The sequence below is a fragment of the Octopus sinensis genome, linkage group LG5, assembly GCF_006345805.1.
Source record: "Octopus sinensis linkage group LG5, ASM634580v1, whole genome shotgun sequence".
NCBI classification, from domain to species: domain Eukaryota; kingdom Metazoa; phylum Mollusca; class Cephalopoda; order Octopoda; family Octopodidae; genus Octopus; species Octopus sinensis.
In genome coordinates this window covers 16,398,371-16,419,606 of record NC_043001.1, presented here as the reverse complement: position 1 = coordinate 16,419,606, position 21,236 = coordinate 16,398,371, and the positions used below count along the sequence as shown (strand labels likewise).

The following is a 21,236-nucleotide window of genomic DNA, read 5'->3' as shown; positions in this document are numbered from 1 at the left end:
GAAAGAAAGAAAGAAAGAAAGAAAGAAAGAAAGAAAGAAAGAAAGAAAGAAAGAAAAAAGAAAGAAAAAGTAATCCAAACCTTGGTTCCTTAACTGGTAATTCTTCAATTAACTTTGGTTTTCTTTCTGTCTGGAGTCGTTCCTTGGACAGATTAAGTAACGGTGAACTTTCTAGCTTCTCACTCTGTTGTGGTAGCTTAATACTATCCAGGTTACTATTAATGGCATTTCCATTTATGTCAGGAACTGTGTTTTGCTTTCTCTTACAGACTTCTGTATTCAAAGACTGCAGAAATCTTTTAATATCACCTTTGCATTCCTTTTTGTCAAAGAATGAAAAATCACTTGTAACCAGAGAGAAAGGTATTTGTGCCTGGATGTTCTCTAATAGATACTCTACCAAATTCTGCTGCTCCTTTAAAAGGGATCCGTTTGGTGCCAGTTTGCTGGTCAGAAGAGGATTCAGGGCAACTAAAATATGAGGCTTATTAGGTTCTGGAATCAGAAAAAAATTAGAATTAGAAAAAAGATGGGGGAGATAAATATCAAAAAGAATTCTTCAAGTGCATACCACATTTATAACAAATTTCGACATTTTTTAATTCTTTTATTGGTTTCAGGAATTGAACTACAGCCACAGCAAAGTACCGCCTTCAAGGGATTTTTAAAATTTATGATATTAGAGCTTGGCACAGTCCTCTGGCTTGTTGGCTGCTGTCAAATTGTCAAGACTAAGTCCTCTGGCTTGTTGGTGGCTGTCAAACTGTCAAACTTAAGTCAGAACGGAAAATTGATGTTGAACAACGAGGAGGTGGAGGAGGAGGAGACGGGAGGAGGGAAGAGAAGGAATGAAGTGGAGGAGGGATGGAGGAAGGGGGAGGGGGAGGGGGGGAGGAGGGAAGAAGGAGGAAAGAGGAGGAGGTGGGAGGAGGAGGGAAGAGAAGGAATGAAGTGGAGGAGGGATGGAGGGGGGGTGGGGGAGGGGGGAGAAGGAGGGAAGGAGGACAAGGAGGGAAGAAGGAGGAAAGAGGGGAGAGGAGGGGGAGGAGGAGGGAAGAGAAGGAAGAGAAGGAATGAAGTGGAGAGGGATGGAGGAAGGGGGAGGGGAGGGGGAGGGGGAGAGGGAGAAGGAGGAAGGGGACGAGGAGGGGGAAAGAAGGAGGAAAGGAAAGAGGAGGAGGAGACGGGAGGAGGAAAAAGAGAAGGAATGAAGTGGAGGAGGGATGGTGGAAGGGGGAGGGGAGGGGAGGGGGAGAAGGAGGAGGGAGGAGGAGGAGGGAGAACGGGGACGAGGAGGGAGGAGAAAGAGGAGGAGGAGACGGGAGGAGGGAAGAGAAGGAATGAAGTGGAGGAGGAATGGAGGAAGGGGGAGGGGGAGAGGAGAAGGAGGGGGAGGAGGGAGAAGGAGGAGAAGAGGAGGAAAGAGGAGGAGGAGACGGGAGGAGGAAGGAAGGAATGAAGTGGAGGAGATGGAGGAATGGAGAAGGGGGAGGGGGGAAGGAAGAAGGAGGGGGAGGAGGGAAGAAGGAGGAAAGAGGAGGAGGAGGGAAGAGAAGGAATGAAGTGGAGGAGGGATGAGGAAGGGGGTGGGGGAGGGGGAGAGAAGGAGGGAGAAGGACGAGGAGGGAAGAAGGAGAAAGAGGAGGAGGAGGGAGGAGGTGGGAAGAGAAGGAAGGAAGTGGAGGAGGGATGGAGGAATGGGTGGGGAGGGGGAGAAGAGAAGGAGGGAAGGAGGACGAGGAGGGAAGAAGGAGGAAAGAGGAGGAGGAGGGAGGAGGAGGGGGATGGAGGAGGGAGGGTGAGGGGAGGGGGGAGGGGAGGGAAGAGGGAAGGAGGGAAGTAGGGAAAAAGAGGGAGGAGGAGGGAAGAGAAGGAATGAAGTGGAGGAGGTGGAGGAGGGGGGGGGGAGGGGGGAGGGGGGGGAGGGGAGGGGGAGAGGAGGAGGAGAAAGAGGAGGAGGGAAGAGAAGGAATGAAGTGGAGGAGGGATGGAGGAAGGAGGAGGGGGAAGGAGGAGGAGGGAGGAGGAGGAGGAGGGAAGAAGGAGGAAAGAGGAGGAGGAGGGAAGGAAGAGGAGGAGGAGGAAAGAGGAAGGATGAAAGAGGAGGAAAAAGGAGGGAAGAGGAGGAAAGAGGAGGGGATTCTGATGTTTATTTCAGTCTTACACTTGATTTATCAACTTCTGTTTCAGGTGCAGACATGGTTGTGCAGTTAAGAAGTTTGCTTATTAACCAAATGGTTTCAGGTTCAGTTCCACTGTGTAGCACCTTGGGCAAGGGTCTTCTGCCATAAACTCAGACTCAACAAAGTCTAGTGAGAGGATTTGGTAGATGGAAACTGAAGGAAGCCTATTGTACACATATATAGAGAGAGAGATGCAGAAGTGGTTGTGTGGTAAGTAGCTTGCATACCAACTACATGGTTCTGGGTTCAGTCCCACTGTATAGCACCTTGGGCAAGTGTCTTCTACTATAACCTCGAGCCGACCAAAGCCTTGTGAGTGGATTTTGTAGACGGAAACTGAAAGAAGCCCAGGTGTGTGTGTATCTGTGTGTGTGAGTGTGTATCTGTGTGTGTGTAAGTAAATGTTTGTGTGTCTGTGTTTGTTCCCTCACCATCGCTTAACAACCAATGTTAGAGTGTTTACATCCCTCTAACTTATCAGTTCAGCAAAAGAGACCAATAGAATAAGTACTAGGCTTACAAAGAATAAGTCCTGAAGTTGATTTACTCAAATAAAGGCGGTGCTCCAGCATGGCTGCAGTCATGTGACTGAAACAAATGAAAGAATAAAAGAATATTTATATATATATATGTGCATATGCAGGGAAAGAGGGCATTAAATGATGGTGATTCTATCCAACACACTAATGACTCTGCCAATTAAATTAATCCTAGAGAGAAGTCGAGAGCTTAATGGCATTCAGTTATAAAATGAAAATCACCCTTTCCTTAAGAATATATAAATGTGCAACACGGTATCATCATCATCATCATTTAACATCTGTTGTCCATGCTGGCATGGGTTGGATGGTTTGACCAGGGCTAGTAAGCTGAGGGGCTGCACCAGACTCCAGTCAATATATATATATATATATCAATATATTAAGTAGCATGAAACGATTGTACTACACTACCTTGGATATTCCTGTTGCTTATTTTGATTATATATATTATATATATATATATCGAAATCGAAATCGAATTGAACCAGCCAGGATCCCTGGTCTGGTGGTACGTAAAAGGCACTATCCGACTCGTGGCCAATGCCAGCGTCGCCTCCACTGGCTTCCGTGCCGGTGGCACGTAAAATACACCAATCCGGCTGTACGACAGGCACCCATGCCAACCCCCTTTGCTTGCGAAGACATGTTGGGGAAATCGAAATCAAAATCGAATTGAACCAGCCAGGATCCCTGGTCTGGTGGTACGTAAAAAGCACTATCCAACTTGTGGCCGATGCCAGCACCGCCTCGACTGGCTTCCGTGCCGGTGGCACATAAAAAGCACCATCCGAACGTGGCCAGCTTCCTCCCTGGCACCTGTGCAGGTGGCACGTAAAAAGCACCCACTACACTCGCGGAGTGGTTGGCGTTAGGAAGGGCATCCAGCTGTAGAAACATTGCCAGATAAGACTGGAGCCTGGTGCAGCCTTCTGGCTTCACAGATCCCCGGTCGAACCGTCCAATCCATGCTAGCGCGGAAAACGGACGTTAAACGATGATGATGATGATATATATATATATATATATATATTATGTATTTATAATGAAGGTGGCTATACATCATCATCATCATTTAACGTCTGTTCGCTATGCTACCATGGGTTGGATGGTTTGACCAGGGCTAGTAAGCCAAGGGGCTGTACCAGACTCCAGTCTATATATATATATATATTTTCCCAAAAATGCTAAGAGTAAAAGATGTTTTATATGACACATTCTACAAGTATACGATGTTTGAAAGTGTTTAGTTACAAAAAATTATTTTTTAAATCTGTACATCAAAAGGTAAAGATCCGTGACTTCTCAATGCAAAAAAGAGACAGGTTGGAACTGGAGAGACTCCCTAATTTTCAAGCTATGAACCTTGACAAGTATGTTACACCAAGGATCTTTCAGAGACCCCCCCTATTTTGGTCGCTTGTATTTGACATTGTACCCCTTTCAGTCATCACCCAACATCCAAGACCACGTTGACCAGCGAAATTACATTATAAAGTAGATACCAACTGTTGGAATGTTCTGAATTTTCTTCAATTTGGATGAACAAAGGAATCTCTGCAATGTTTTCTCCAAAGTTTGGTGCCGGAACCAAAAGAGATGAATAGATTTCCAGAAACAAATAGTCGTCATCGTCCTACAAAAAGAAATCACAAACCAAAAGACAATAAATTAAAAAGTAGTAGTAGTAGTAGTAGTAGTAGTAGAGTAGCAGCAGCAGTAGCAGCATTAGTAGTAGTAGTAGTAGTAGTGGTGGTAGCAGCAGCTGTAGTATTAGTAGTAGGAGTAGTAGCAGCAGCAGCATTAGTTTTAGTAGTAGTAGTAGTAGTAGTAGTAGTAGTAGCAGCAGTAGTATTAGTAGTAGTTGTAGTAGTAGTAGCAGCATTTCTGGTAGTAGTAGTAGTAGTAGTCTTGCAGGCTTGTGGGTGCTGGTCCCACACTAAACTACCCGTGTTGACGCCACATGCTAGTGCTACATGATAGCACAAAAGCACTCATGTTGACATCACTAAATGTGCCAGTCCCAGAGCCAAGTAAAATGCACACTGTGCACTCAGTAAGGTGGTTGGCATTAGGAAGGGCATCCAGCCATAGAAAACCATGCCAAAACAAATAAATGAGGGGCACACGCAGATTTTCAGCTGACCATTTCCTGTCAAACCAACACATGCCAGCATAGAGAACAGACATTAAAAGAGAGTGATGAAGATGATGATGATGATGATGAAGTGGCTGTGTGGTATGTAGCTTGCTTACCAGCCACATGGTTCTGGGTTCAGTCCCACTACAAGGAAATTCCTTACTTTCATGGCTATCTAACTTGTAAAATTCAAATAATCCTTATTAGCAAATGAAACATGTGAATAAATGATACCAAAAAATTTTTCAACTTCCAGTTTTGTTACGTATATCATCATCATCATCATCATCATCATCATCATCATCATCATTGTTGTCGTCGTCGTCGTCTAACGTCCACTTTCCATGCTGGCATGGGTTGGACAGTTTGACTGAGGACTGGTGAGCCAGAAGGCTGCACCAGGCTCAATCTGATTTGGAAAAGTTCCTACAGCTGGATGCCCTTCCTAACACAAGGGCCAGTCAGGTGGTTCTGGTAACGACCACGCTCAAAAGGTGTTTTTTACGTGCTACCTGCACTGGAGCCAGTCCAGCAGCACTGGCAACAACCACGCTCGACTGTTATTTTTCATGTGCCACTGGCACATGTGCTGGTAAGGCGACACTGGCAACGATCACGCTCGAATGGTACTTTTTACATGTCACCAGCACAGGAGCCAATCCGTGGCCCTGGCAACGATCATGCTCAGATGTCCTTTTAACATTCCACTGGCACGAATGCCAATCAGGCAGTATTGTCATCGGCCACGTCAGCGATTTTGATATTTTATTGAGTTTGAAAAACAGAGTGATCGAATGGATACAAATCAATTTATTAATTAACACATTCACCTACAATTATTTCAATTCACAACCAAAATTAAATCTACAAAACATCTATCAATATCACTACACTCACAAAGTGGTTGGCGTTAGGAAGGGCATCCAGCTGTAGAAACACTGCCAGATCAGACTAGAGCCTGGTGCAGCCTTCTAACTTCCCAGATCTCGGTCAAACCGTCCAACCCATGCTAGCATGGAGAACGGACGGTTAACAACAATAATGATGATGATGATGATGACGATCTATCAATATTTAATTTTGCATTCTAAAATACCTTGGATGGAAAATCATCAGGGTGCACAAGGATTACATTATTGTATATTTTTATGTTTTGTAGTTTTAATTTTGGTTGTGAAATGAAACAATTGTAGGTGAATATGTTAATCGTTAACTTGATTTGTATCCATTAGATCTCTCTGCTTTTCAAACTTAATAATATTTGATATTTTATGATATTTTATATAATTTATTCTTTGAAGTAATATCTATTCAAAATACAATATATTAGACCAGTATATCTAGGATAATAATATCCCTATAAGAGGTTTGAATATCTTCATTGTGACTATGTATATGTGTATATGTGTGTGTATGTGTGTGTGTGTGTGTGTATCATCATCATCAATTAACACACACATATATATGGATTGATTGATAGATAGAGAGAGAGAGAGAAAGATAGATAGATATACATACATATACACACAAATGTATACAAGTCAAACAGATATACAAATAATTCTAAAGCAAAATAAATCAAATAACATTTTATATTATGTCAGACTTAAGAAGCATCGGTTGAGACATGAAAAAACAAACATGATACTTTAAATGAGTGACTTACTTTTAATTTAACCTTTAAGCCGAATTCTGGTTGAGTACCGTTTTCTTCTAAAAACTTATGAGCATCCTTCATCTGATTCTCAATAAACTTTTTATAAGCTGTTGGGTCACTTTGAACCATGTCATCAAGCATTGACCAAATCTGCTCAGCTTGCTGGAGAACTGTGTCCTGTCCAGAGTTCCGCATGTTTGGTAGAATTGACACCATCTACAAGAGAATTAGTGTTAAGATTAAATAGCAAGATGGCACGTAAAAAGCACCCACTACACTCTCGGAGTGGTTGGCATTAGGAAGGGCATCCAGCCGTAGAAACATTGCCAGATCAAACTGGGCCCGGTGCAGCCTTCTGGCTTTCCAGATCCCAGTTGAACCGTCCAACCCATGCTAGCATGGAAGGCGGATGCTAAACGATGATGATGATGATGATGATGATGATGGCAGAACCGGTAACATGCCAGACAAAATGTTGAGCAGCATTTCGTCTGTCTTCTTGTTCTAAGCTCAAATACCACCAAGGTGGATTTTGCCTTTCATCCTTTCGGGAGTCAATAAAATAAGTACCAGTTGAGCGCCAGGAGGTGGGGGGGGGTCGATGTAATCGACTTACCTCCACCTCCATGCTTCCACCCTGAAATTGCTAGGCTTGAGCCAAAATTTGAAACCGATTCCCACCCATGCTAGCATGGAAAGCAGACAATGATAATGATGATGATACTCTCTCTCTTTTCTCTTTTACTTGTTTCAGTCATTTGACTGAGTCCATGCTGGAGCACCGCCTTTAGTCGAGCAAATCGACCCCAGGACTTATTCTTTGGAAGCCTAGTACTTATTTTATCGGTCTCTTTTGCCGAACCGCTAAGTTACAGGCACATAAACACCCCAGCATCGGTTGTCAAGCGATGTTTGGGGACAAACACAGACACACAAACACACATATATATATATACATATACATATATACAACATGCTTCTTTCAGTTTCCATCTACCAAATCCACTCACAAGGCTTTGGTCGGCCCGAGGCTATAGTAGAAGACACATGCCCAAGATGCCACAGGCAGTGGGACTGAAACCAGAACCATGTTGTTGGTAAGCAAGCTACTTACCACACAGCCACTCCTGCGAATATGGCAAAGTTGCAACAAAGGCTACTGATAGCAGGTCAAGTTTTCAAATGGAACACACTAAGACATGTTACCATAGGTTATGATTAACTTTGTTGAGAAAGAAAATTTGAAGAGTTAGTTGAAGAGAGGAGATAACTCAAGTGTGTTCTGGTTAAGTGCAATGGAGGGAAAACTAATCAATTTGAATGATCAGCTGAATTTTTGAACTGTGTAGATGGTAGGAAGACATTTGGACAAGAGAAAGAGAGTTTGGAAGAAGTTCTGTCATATCTATCTGTAGTGGTGATGGCACTAAATGAGGTACTTTTTGGAAATCTCACCCCCATTAAAAAATGGGGTTATCTCCCCTCTAAAAACTTTTTTAATGGGGTTGAGATAACCAAAAAGTACCCTAAATGATTATGGTAGTAGTATTGGTGGAAGGCGGCGATTTGGCAGAGACATTAGCGCGCCGGACGAAATGCGTAGCTGTATTTCGTCTGCCGTTATGTCCTGAGTTCAAATTCCGCCGAGGTCGACTTTGCCTTTAATCCTTTCGGGGTCGTGAATGGATTTGGTAGACGGGAAACTGAAAGAATCCCGCTCTGTGTGTATGTGTGTCCCACCACCACTTGACAACCGGTGCTAGGGTCGATTCATTCAACTAATACAAGTTATTCAAGGTGGTGCCCCAGCATGGCCACAGTCTAATAACAGAAACAAGTAAAAGATGTCATATATATATACATATATATATATGTATGACGGCTGTGTGGTAAGTAGCTTGCTTACCAACCACATGGTTCTGGGTTCAGTCCCACTGCATGGCACCTTGGGCAAGTGTCTTCTACTATAGCCTCGGGCCGACCAAAGCCTTGTGAGTGGATTTGGTAGACGGAAACTGAAAGAAGCCCGTCGTATATATATATGTATGTGTGTCTGTGTTTGTCTCCCCAACATCGCCTGCTGGTGTGTCTACATCCCCGTAACTTAGCGGTTCGGCAAAAGTGAACGATAGAATAAATACTAGGCTTACAAAGAATAAGTCCTGGGGTCAATTTACTCGACTGAAAGGCGGTACTCCAGCATGGCCACAGTCAAATGACTGAAACAAGTAAAATACTATATATACATATATATATATATATATATATATATATATATATATATATATATAATATATATATATATATATATATATATATATATATATATATCACACACACATATATATATATAAATTCGGTGTGGTGAGGCAAATCGTTGCTGAACCCTTAATTACTTAGTATTACTTAAACCTTCCTTGAATGGGTCTTTTACATGCCGAACTCTACTTGGTGAAATTGATGATTATTTCTAAATTAATTAATTTCACCTTTTATTATTGATATATATATATATATATATATATATATATATATATATATATAGGCGGAGGTAAAGGATACGTGCACCGCCGGTTTTCGGCTTGACAAAACCCTAACCCTAAGACCAACCCTAAACCCTAACCACTGGATGTACGTATTCCTTAACTTCGATTATATATAGATAGATAGAGAGAGGGAGAGAGAGAGAAAGAAAGAAAGAGAGAGAGAGAGAGCTCCCGGGCGATTTCTTTCCGTCCCCTTCTCAGGAAAGCCTTAAATTGCTGTGTCTTACCTTAAATCACGCCAAAAGGGAGGATTCTGATGAAAAACCGTTCAAAAACAAAAATCTCGGCAACTTTTACTTGAATTATTCTCTCAAAGTTGCTTTACTAAAACTAATCAACCACTTTTTAAACATCACATTTACATTTACGGGCTACGAATTTGTATTATTTACACGTATCCCTGGCAACAGCTAGTCACTTCCACCACCACCGCCACCACCATCATGACCAACAATTGATACCTCCCCTACCCCTACTCCCTAACTTCTGTGTACATCGCATCGTGACCCGAGCGAAAAAGGTCAGATCCGGTTTGTACAGCGTACACTCTTCCTTTACAGAGTTTGGTGATGTAATATTTGCCGGAAGTCGATACGGTGAAAACAAATTCTGTACTCCAAAGGTATTATATACACTTGGTGTATATACATATATATATATATTTATATATATGATTATATATACATAAACACACGCATTTTAGATCATACTGTTCGAGATTCCATTTTCTTTGATGTTTATGACATAAAACTGACGGTAAGTCGAGGTTTGTGTGTTTTTTTGCACCCTAGTTACATCTAATATATATATATGTATATATATATATACATATATATATATATATAATATATATATATATATATATATACATATATATATATATATATATATATTATATATATATATATACATATATATATATAATATATATATATATGTATGTATACATATATATACACACACATATATATAGATAGATATACATATATATATGTGTGTGCGTGTGTATATATATGTATATATACATATATGTATATATATATATACATATATGTATATATATATATATATACATATATATATATGTATATATATATATATGCATGTATATGTGTATATATATTTATATATCGTCCTTCAACCCTCGTTTAAATGTCTCTTCGACCTACCTTGCAATGTTGCTTGATTTGTGCCGGTAACTGTGAGTTGTTTAGTTTTTGGGGCCCTGAAGGAGCAAACCAATGATGATCAAATACTTTCCAGCTATACCATCCTATCTATCTATTTCTGTTTCTTAAGGATTCCTTGATCCCTAAAAGAATATATTGGCGGCATTATCTCAAATCCTTTTCTTTTTATTAAAAATAGTAAGGATGTACGATTTGAGGGAAATTTGGGTGCAATTTTTAGCGATCACTTTTTAAAGAGACTCGCCATTATAAGAAAATTAAATAATTTTTTGTTTAATCTCTTCATTAACAGAGCTTGATTCGAAAGAGAAATTATAAAAGAAATTATTTAAAATTCCTGCTTGCAAATATGTTGCAAAAAACATTCAGTTTTTGCCAAACAAGCATTTAATTTAAAAGCAATTTACCCACATAAATACGTGTATATGTGTTTAGGTATCTGTCTAGCCATGTAGCTATAAAGACCCCTAACAGATACCTGTTCTATATGAGAGAATGTGTGTCTGTGCCCTTTCTTCTTACCGTTATATTAATTAGGTACTTGCGATACAAGTACCTTAAAATTATATTAAAAATCTTCTTAAATAGTACCAAAATTTAAATCTAGCAATAATTTCTCGCTTATGGTAATTGAAAGAAAAATGACTTTGCTGTTTAACCCTAAGAAAGGCTTGATCCGGCAGAGGTGTGATCAGAAGCACTCGAGTTATGATCATCCTGATTCTTTAATAAAGAAACCCCCGGATTACATTGTTCAACGTGTCCTCATTTCTATTTATTTGTTTATAATTTTGCATTGTTTCGGATGGAGACTTAGCTGCTATTTCTAACAAATCTATATATGTGGATAAAGACACCTTTGTTTAAACTCAGTAACAATATATCTGTTAGGCGGGATACGATCAGTGAAGCCTAACCCCGGGCTTTTTTAATTATCGATCCGGGAAGAGAGACTAATGACAAAAATCGTCTCCGTCGGGATTTGAACTCCAAATCTTTTAGCCAAGTGTACTTGATATATATCTTTGCCATCTGCACCAACGATTCACAGTTAACTGGAGCACTTTGGTGGTATATGGTTTCCAATTATTTTTACTGTGACTTTGTCGAATCGATTTTCTGTTAGCAGAAACCTACTTATTACATTTTATAGCAATATTATTTATATTTTATGGCCTACAAATGAAATTAGTGTCTGTGCCAGAATATATCCAGCTAAATATAATCGTGCAAATTATATATGCTCAGCAGATTCTTTGAGTAATTGAGAGGGAATCACGAGTTTCGTACAAATAATATACATACATGCATGTACCTATGTATGTATGTATAGATGTCAGTAAGTACATTTCATTCGTCATCGGGAACGTGGAAATTTTTAGCTACACCGTAAGAATATCACCTTATAACATATATATATATATATGTATGTATGTATACTTTTTTGTGGAGTACATTTGTGCACTCAAATGCGTGTATATGATAGATAGATAAATAGAGAGATAGATAGGTAGGTAGGTAGATAGATAAATAGATGGATAGATAGATAGATAGATAGATAAATAGACAGACAGATAGATAGATAAATAGATAGACAGATAGATAGGTAGATGGATGGATGGATAGATAGATAGATATAGATATACATGCGTATATATTTCTCTATGTATGTATGTGTACTTTTTTGTGGAGTACATTTGTGCACTCAAATGTGTGTATATGATAGATAGATGTGTGTGTGCGGTTTGTTCCCTAAGTGCGTTTTTATTACGGATTGTCGATTCGTTGATTTGTTTTACATTAAGAAATTCCAAAGTTTATGCCGATGAAATCTTGCTTACGAAGAAAGAAAGAAAAGACGAATCATCAGTTTTGATTTTAGAGTGAGGAAGAGAGAGAATGAGACAGAGAGGGGGGTTCGGCCTTTTAAAAATGGCTGCACGGTGCTGGAAGTAGATTTCGTTAAATCATCATTAATTATATTTCTTTACGGAGTCCACGTATTATGTGTAAACGTTGCTTGGTTTCTATGTCTTACACCTGCTACATTCGCTCTCCACTAAATCTATTATCAGATGTTACCGTGTGTAAGCCACCAACCAGTCTCTCTCTTCCGGTGCCAAAGATGCCACAACCGAATTCCTCGTGACACCGCAGACATACTTCCATCCGTTGAGACGATTTGTGTACACTCAGATAAAATAGACAAGCTTTTCTATATCTAAAAACTGATGCAAGATCACAATTAATTCTCACCCAATTTCCCCCAGCTTCGTATATACTACAACATGTGTGCTCTCGGCAGACTTACAGATTAATTATATTTAGAAAAAAATATAGTCATACAATGTACTGATTGACATTTGTCTATAGAAAAAAGGGTGAGATTTATTCAATTTTTGGATTATAACTTTATTAGTACCTATTATGTTTTCGGTAGATTTTTGTCACGGATAGTCTGTATCTGTGTCATTCTCCGGCTTATATAATATACACCATCATCATCACCATAAAACCATTGCACTGATATGAACGGAAAACTACGGGATTATCCTTTCTGTAAATTAATATCAAGTGCTTGTTTATATATATATGTTATGCAAACGAGAAAAGCATTACTCGGTAGTCTAGTTTAGTTGTTTTTTTGAATGTGTAAAGTTGATAAACCTCTACGTTGCTCATCGGAATTTTACACCTTGTGTTGGAGTAAATTGTGTGTGTATATCTATGTGCATATGTATGTGTGTATCTGTGTACATCTGTGTGCGCTTTTAAATAACTCAACAACCTCGTTTATAACGAATGCTTGTATTTTTAAACTAGGTCGTTAAATAATTTCTCATGTCTGTGGCCCAGTGGGAGCAGTATATTTCTAAACCACGGCTCTCCTTATATTCTTTATTCATGATGTGCCACAATACCGACAAATATTTCAGTTTTACTATTGAATTGAATCAGGTATTGAATCCTACTGGCAACCTACTTGACACTTCAACTGGTTCCTTGTTATCAGCCCAGCCAAAAGCCTGGCAAAGAAGCAAGCTCTTGGTGAACATTCTATCAGAGAACCAAACCTCACTGAAATCACAGCTAAATGTCCTCAGTAAGGAAAGGACATATTAGATAATTTACCCCTACATCATCATCATATAACGTCTGCTTTCCATGCTAGCATGGGTTGGACGGTTTGACTGAGGGCTGGCGAACCAGATGGCTGCACCAGGCTCCAATCTTGATCTGGCAGAGTTTCTACAGCTGGATGGGCATAGGCCACGAGGTTATGGTCTCATTTGTCTTGCCGGGTCTTCTCAAGCACAGCATATTTCCAAAAGTCTTGGTCACTAAGTCATTTCCTTGGTGAGGCCTAAAGTTCAAAGGTCATGCTTCATCACTTCATCCCAGGTCTTCCACAGGTTCCCTCAAAAAAGGAACTGGTTGCTTCTTGAAAAACTTTGATCATGTCTGCTTAATAGGGATTGACTTGATGCTGAGCTACACCCTGCTTCTGGTCTTGTGTTGCCAACCTACTCAAGATATACCGGGGTCACTTTGTTGAACTCCTTCAAGATGATGCCCCAGCATGACTGCAGTCTGACGACTGAAACTGGTGAAAGATAAAGATGACCATAATAAAACTTTTATATTTTGTTAATTCTTATATTGAGGGTGGTGTTTATTAATGAAAATCTTTTGGGCGTTTGACAGATTTTTTTCTGTAGTTCTAGAGAAAGTAACAACTTGTTTCACCTCCTCTCTTCCACTCATTTTATACCATTCTAGGTTACCTCACATGAACATAGAGGAAGTGAAACATCTTTTTGGAAGGACGAATTTTATTTATTATAAAGAGCATGGTCGTTGCCAGTACCACCTGACTGGCCCTCGTGCAAATGGCATGTGTAAGCACCCACTACACTCTCGGAGTGGTTGGCATTAGGAAGGGCATCCAGCTGTAGAAACTCTGCCAGATCAGATTGGAGCCTGGTGCAGCCATCTGGTTTGCCAGTGCTCAGTCAAATTGTCCAACCCATGCTAGCATGGAAAGCAGAGGTTAGACGATGATGATGATCATCATCATCATCATTTACCATCCGTCTTCCATGGTTTGACAAGAGCCGGCCATGCAGAAGCCTGCAGCAGACTTCTGTAACTATTTTGGCAGGATTTTTACTGTTGGATCCCTCTCCTAACACCAACCACTCAGCAGAATGGACTTAATACTTTATACGTGGCACCAGCACAGGCAAGGTTTTTACAGCTGGTTAACCTTCCAAATGCCAACCACTTTACAGTGTGGACTTGGTGCTTTTAAGTGGCACCTGCACTGCCAGGGTCACCAAGTACTTGTAAGACTATATATATATATATATATATATATATATATATATATATATCACCGTGACTGACCAGGCCATCAGATGTTGCTAAACATCGCTGGTCACAATGCGCTTTTTGCATTGTTTTAGCCCTCAAATGACACCACCCCGCTGGCTAAGCGAGCAGGCCAACAGAAGAAAGAGTGAGAGAAAGTTGTGGCGAAAGAGTACAGCAAGGATCGCCACCACCCCCTGCTGGAGCCTCATGGAGCTTTAGGTGTTTTCGCTCAATAAACACTCACAACGCCCGGTCTGAGAATCAAAACCGCGATCCTACGACCGCGAGTCCACTGCCCTAACCACTAGGCCATTGCGCCTCCACATATATATATATATAAAATATTTTTAGAAAAGTTCTTTGCTACCAGTGGTCTAGCGAGAAGGAAAAATTTAGTCAATAGACTATACATTATTCAGAGAATACAGTGTTTGAATGTACACTGTATTCTTGTATGAATATATAAACATATATATAGAGAGAGAGCCTTTGTGTTTGTCCCCCACCCTACCCAGCACTTGACAACTAGTGTTGGTTTATTTACATCCCCATAAAAGTGTTTTAGCAAAAGGGACCAATTGTGTAAGTGTCAAACTTAAAAAACAAGTACCGGGGTCAGTTTGTTGAACTCCTTCAAGATGATACCCCAGCATGGCTGCAGTCCGTTGACTGAAACTAGTGAAAGATAAAGATGACCATAATAAAACTTTTATATTTTGTTAATTCTTATATTGAGGGTGGTGTTTATTAATGGAAATCTTTTGGACATTTGACAGATTATTTTCTGTTGTTCTCGAGAAAGTAATAACTTTTTTCACCTCCTCTCTCCCACTTATTTTATATTATCCTTATTAGTATTTTTATTCTGTTGTGTCTGGGGAGAGTCATTTTCTTTTTGTGCCTTATAATGTAACACACTCACCGGTAAAATTTCCACTTATTCCTTGTTTTTATTTTCCTAAAATTTTCCATCAAGACTATTGAAAAGGTTGCAAGATGCAACGAAAATTTTACCGGTGAGTGTGTTACATTATAGGGCACAAAAAGAAAATGACTCTCCCCAGACACAACAGAATATCCTTCAACACACGAACTCACATAAAGAATCTTGCCAACCAAATCCAAAAATGAAGTATTTTTATTATTTTTGCAACTAACATGTTACGTGGTTCCCCACTATTGATTTTCTTGTGATTCGTCTCAATCTGTTGTAATCTCATTTGTAAAATCCACTACTGAGATCCAACATCTGGAGAATTAAAAATATTCCACAGCTTGCTTACCAACCACATGGTTCCAGGTTCAGTCCCACTGCGTGGCACCTTGGGCAAGTGTCTTCTACTATAGCCTCGGGCTGACGAAAGCCTTGTGAGTGGATTTGGTAGATGGAAACTGAAAGAAGCCCGTCGTATATATGTATATATATATGTATATGTATGTGTGTGTTTGTGTGTCTGTATTTGTCCCCCTAGTATTGCTTGACAACCGATGCTGGTGTGTTTATGTCCCCGTCACTTAGCGGTTCGGCAAAAGAGACTGATAGAATAAGTACTGGGCTTACAAAGAATAAGTCCCGGGTCGAGTTGCTCGATTAAAGGTGGTGCTCCAGCATGGCCGCAGTCAAATGACTGAAACAAGTAAAAGAGTATAATATTTAATGTTTTTTTTTATGTTCTTCTTCGTTGTCAAAAATGACTAAGATTCAGGATTGGCACCTTTACCTGATGGGTTCAGTAATGGTTGATAAGATATATCCTTAGCAGGTATCCGTCTCCTGTATGTAGGGCATCCATGGGAAGGTGTGGTACTTGAGGTTATTTGTAGCTCTGCTTTATTTCTTTATTGCCCACAAGGGGACTAAACATAGAGGGGACAAACAAGGACAGACAAATGGATTAAGTCGATTACATCAACCCCAGTGCATAACTGATACTTAATTTATCGACCCCAAAAGCATGAAAAGCAAAGTCGACCTCGGTGGAATTTGAACTCAGAACGTAGCGGCAGACGAAATACCACTAAGCATTTCGCCCGGCGTGCTAACGATTCTGCCAGCTCACCGCCTTTGTAGCTCTGCTTTATGGAATGAGCACTCTTCCTCAGCTGCTGTAGCTCTTTTTCTTTTAGTTGTTTAGGCACCACTGTGAATCAGTCTGCACCAACTGCATTGGTATTGGGTGAGCAGTTCTCTCAAGTCGACCATGATGTTCCTTTAGAAATATTTTTAGCCAGTCCTTGAACTTCTTTTTCCCAGCTCCCTGGCTAACGGTGCCAAATAAGAACTGCCTTGGGATGCAGTTGTCTTTCATGTGACTGACATGCCCACCCCATATCACTTGGACCTTCTGAAGGAAGGTGTACAGGTATGAAATGCCGGCTTGTTGATGCACCTCAGTGCCAGGGATTTTGTCCTTCTGAAATACTTCATGTAGTAATACTAGCTTATGTAAAAATTATCCAGAACTCACAAACATATAAGAGGGTTGTGAGAACAACTGCTCAGTAGACAGCCCGGACGTCGTCGCATCTGGGCCAGTCGGTTGGCAAATTCAGCGCTTCTTAGAGGGATGGGCAGCAGAAAGACGCACGAGGCGGAGCGATAACAGGTCTGTGATGCCCTTAGATGTCCGGGGCCACATGTGCGCTACACTGGAGGTATCAGCAGGCGCATTTACCCTGGCCCGAGAGGGTCGGGAAACCTCTGAACCACCTCCCGTGATAGGGATCAGCCTGGAACCAACCCCGTGAATGAGGAATTCCCGGTAGGCACTGGTCATCAGCCTGCGTCAATCACATCCCTGCCCTATGTACACACCGCCCGTTGCTCCTACCAGTCGAACAGTTCAGTGAGGTACTCAGATCTGGTCAATGAGTCCGCTTACGCGCAGCGGCGTTCCACGCCATCGTCGGTGCATTCTCTGATGGCCCGGAGAAGGCAACCGAACCCGATCGCTTAGAGGAAGTAAAAGTCGTAACAACTTTTGACTTGGTGCTGAGACTGTTTGCCCTTGTACTCCCATATATTCTATCTATCTTTCCTCATTCTAAATTTGAATACCTTGTCAACCCATTCTTATCATTTATCTGGTGAAATTATTTCTCTCTTTAATATTTCCATTTATTTTTAACACTTGTCTTTCGTTTTTGCATATTTTTCTTTTATAATTTGTCAAACAATATCTGTGATTCTGTGCATACCATGTCTCCTTACTGGAGATATTATATGCAATATTTGAAATATTTTTTTTTTATTTACATGACTAATCAATGCTGAGTGGACTTTCGGCATTGATCAGTCCACATTTCAAGCTACTGTGTGACAACCAGTGATTGCTCAATCTGTTAGAAACAGCAGCCAAGTATCTAAAAACCATGCCTTGCTCTCTTAAAATACAAGGTTACATTGGACAGTATAGTCCCTGATTTCAAAAAGATGGAATGGTCATGGCTGGAATGTCTTTGAACATAGGTCTGTTGGATCAGGGTTGACTTAAGACTGACTGACATCCACATCCACAAATCTAAGCAATGTCATGTGTTTTTTTTTTATGTTGTTGTTTTTTTCCACCATCATACAGTTTGTCAGTCTCTTTCTTTTAACTTCCAGAATATCACTAGGGGCTCATCTAAATTTTGTTTTCTCTTTTAGAATCTTGTTTGTTTTCTGTAACCCTTGAAAATGCTGCACAGATCTGCCAAAACCCTGCTACAGAATGTAATACGTCACACCGACACCCATAACAGAGTGAGTACACGTTTGATACCTTTCCTAGTTTTCTGTGTCCTTCTTTAAATATGGCAAATAATCTATGAAATTAGGCTTTCTGTTTTAATTATCAGTTTCAACCAGGGGAAGTGGCCATCCTGGAGCACTGCCCCGTAACGGCGCGCATTCTCTCCTGATGACCCCATACACTTGCTGGCTTCCGGTATACGGAGCTTTTGACTGGTAGCACTTGCATGTGCAAGTTGTTTGCAAGGCATCTAATACTTGCTTATCTTAGACTCCTTTCTCAGCCCTTTCTCTGGAATCGGTCCTGATGAAGTAGTGAGTTGGACAGAGCAGCCCTTCTTTGTGTTTCATGCCCTGATGTGGGTTCCTCAGATATATTAGATAAACATTTGTCTAGTTGTTTTTGGAACACATTTACATATGCACTTTGTAGATCTCTGAGGTCATTTGGCAAAGTATTGAAAAGCTGAGAGTATTTGTACCCTAAAGTATTGAGTCCTTAATCTGGATGGAGAATGCAAAATCCTTGGTATTATGCAATGACATCTATACAGTGACTGGTATAGCTTTCAGTTTCGAAGTTTTGTACTAGACCATCCAAAATCTTATATATATATATCATAAAGGAAAATGGACAACAAAATCAAAGCAGGACAAGTATCTCAGGTCATTTAGAGTATTTAATAAGAGTAAGGTGAATCAAAAGAGGAGAATTAGAAGTAATTAATGTCTTACATAGTATATTATGCAGTTATTATATCATGCATACTTGATCTTGCTAATAATGAGAACAGCAACAACTACATCTACTGGGAGAGGCTGAAAGAGCCAAAGCTCTACTCCCTGGAAAGAAGGCACAGAAAATATGTGCAGATGTACATATATTTATACACAGACATCATCATCGTTTAACGTCCGCTTTCCATGCTAGCATGGGTTGGACGGTTCAACTGGGGTCTGGGAAGCCAGAAGGCTGCACCAGGCCAGTCAGATCTGGCAGTGTTTCTACAGCTGGTTGCCCTTCCTAACGCCAACCACTCTGTGAGTGTAGTGGGTGCTTTTTATGTGCCACCGACACAGGTGCCAGACGAGGCTGGCGAACGGTCACGTTCGGGTGGTGCTTTTTACGTGCCACCGGCACGGAGGCCAGGCGAGGCTGGCACAGCCACGTTCGGATGGTGTTTGTTACGTGCCCACAACACGAAGCCAGTCGATGCAGCCATACACACATATATAATTTTTGATAATTCTTTATTAGCATTTTCGTTCGTTTAACCAAACTCTTCAAGGCAGAAATTAAAACCAAAATGATCATTTTGGCTTTAATTTTTGTCTTGAAGAGTTTGGTTAAATGAACGAAAAGACTAATAAAGAATTATCCAAAATTCTGATTGCCTCCTTTTTCTCAAAATTCAATACCAGTACACTACTTCAAACACTATGAAATCGTGGTAGAGGCCTTGGTCTCGGGACCACTCATGTCTAGAAACCAAGATTGGAGTTAAGCAAGGGCATACTCCCCGTAGAAAATCCAGCTCCGAAAAAGCCTCATGAATTGAGGTAGATCCAGCCACCCCTGTTAACAGGGCCAAAACCCGGATTTAAAAAAACTGGATGATGCTGATGAATATAATCATCATCATTTTAATGTCTACTTTCCCAATCTTGCACAGGTCAAATGAAATTCATTGAGATTGAGGCAGATTTTCTATAGCTGGTTCTCTTTTCTTTCGTGATCCCTCATCCGTTTCCATGCTTGGTAATAATCCCCCCCATATCTTTTGAACAACAAACGTCCTAGATACAGTTATGCTGTGAACTGGATGCAAACGACACTTCTTTTTTTTAATGAGCCTTTTGTTATAGAAGATCACATAACATGTTAGAATATATGAAACCACACATACCTTTGTGGTTCACTGCCTAAGAGGAAATACAATCTCCTTTACACAAACACACCAATATACGTACCCATCACTCCTGCCACGTATATATTATCTTTTTGTCTTTTACTTGTTTTTGTCATTGGACTGACACCATACACACACATATTTATTCTTTTACTTGTTTCAGTCATTTGACTGTGGCCATGCCTGAGCACCACCTTCAAGGGTTTTTCAGTCAAAGAAATTGACACCCCAGGACTTATTCTTTGTAAGCCTAGTACTTATTCTATCGGACCCTTTTGCCAAACCACTAAGTTACAAGGACATAAACACACCAGCATCGGTTGTCAAGCAATGGCCGGGGGACAAACACACATAAATATATACATATATATATATAATGGACACAGGTTTGTGTGTCATATAGCTAGCTAGACGCGATGGCTTGTTGGGGCTAATCAACGGCAGCTTTCATCCTATAGTTATGGACTGCCATATTAGCTTGGCGATAACTGTTAATATCCAGTACCGCTGCTGTATTCTCCTTTAGAGAGACTTAGAAATAATATTTATTTATATATATATAATAGTTGTATACTGTCAATTTAACGTGACAGTAGGGGATTACACCACTGCTGTTTAGCCCTAGGAAGCATCGATGCTTCCTGTCGGCTTCGACACATTTACTGTGTCCTCATATATTTACGAAGGGGAGACAAATACCCCCAACAGCTAGGCCTGCATCTAGAAACACGCATGTTTCAGGATCTTTGTCCATCATCGGTCTAGAGTAGCAGAGGCCCACCAGCTGCAGATATCTGTCTCGACTTCGTAAATATATATATCTAATTTTCAGTGAAGTATATTCACTGATCACCAAAATCAGAAATATTGAATTTCTAAATATCTGATAGAGATATGTACGGTGGTGGGGTGATATAATAGTTGTATACTGTCAATTTAACGTGACTATATATATTTACAAAGT

General features: G+C 40.4%; 2 protein-coding genes across 5 annotated transcripts in view; one reads left to right on the top strand and one right to left on the bottom strand.

Moving 5' to 3' along the window:
- The window catches only part of LOC115211716 (PIH1 domain-containing protein 2), a 16,076-nt gene extending 5,747 nt beyond the window's left edge, over nt 1-10,329 (bottom strand). Inside the window, exons 1-4 of the mRNA XM_036503104.1 lie at nt 10,235-10,329; nt 6,529-6,735; nt 4,232-4,358; nt 81-495 (exon numbers count right to left, since the gene is read on the bottom strand). Coding sequence (XP_036358997.1) covers nt 81-495; nt 4,232-4,358; nt 6,529-6,735 — 749 coding nt within the window. The 5' untranslated portion in view covers nt 10,235-10,329. The remainder of the gene's footprint in view (nt 1-80; nt 496-4,231; nt 4,359-6,528; nt 6,736-10,234) is intronic.
- LOC115211981 (uncharacterized protein NKAPD1-like) overlaps nt 9,641-21,236 on the top strand; it is a 24,772-nt gene continuing 13,176 nt past the window's right edge. The window contains exons 1-2 of one of the 4 annotated variants that reach the window (XM_029780756.2): nt 9,641-9,821; nt 18,279-18,374. In XM_029780756.2, the coding sequence (XP_029636616.1) occupies nt 18,309-18,374 (66 nt within the window). In that variant the 5' untranslated portion in view covers nt 9,641-9,821; nt 18,279-18,308. Of the gene's footprint in view, nt 9,822-11,302; nt 11,327-11,612; nt 11,645-12,203; nt 12,637-18,278; nt 18,375-21,236 lie in introns of those variants that run through there. The other 3 variants (XM_036503178.1, XM_036503179.1, XM_029780757.2) reach the window with 3 other exon arrangements.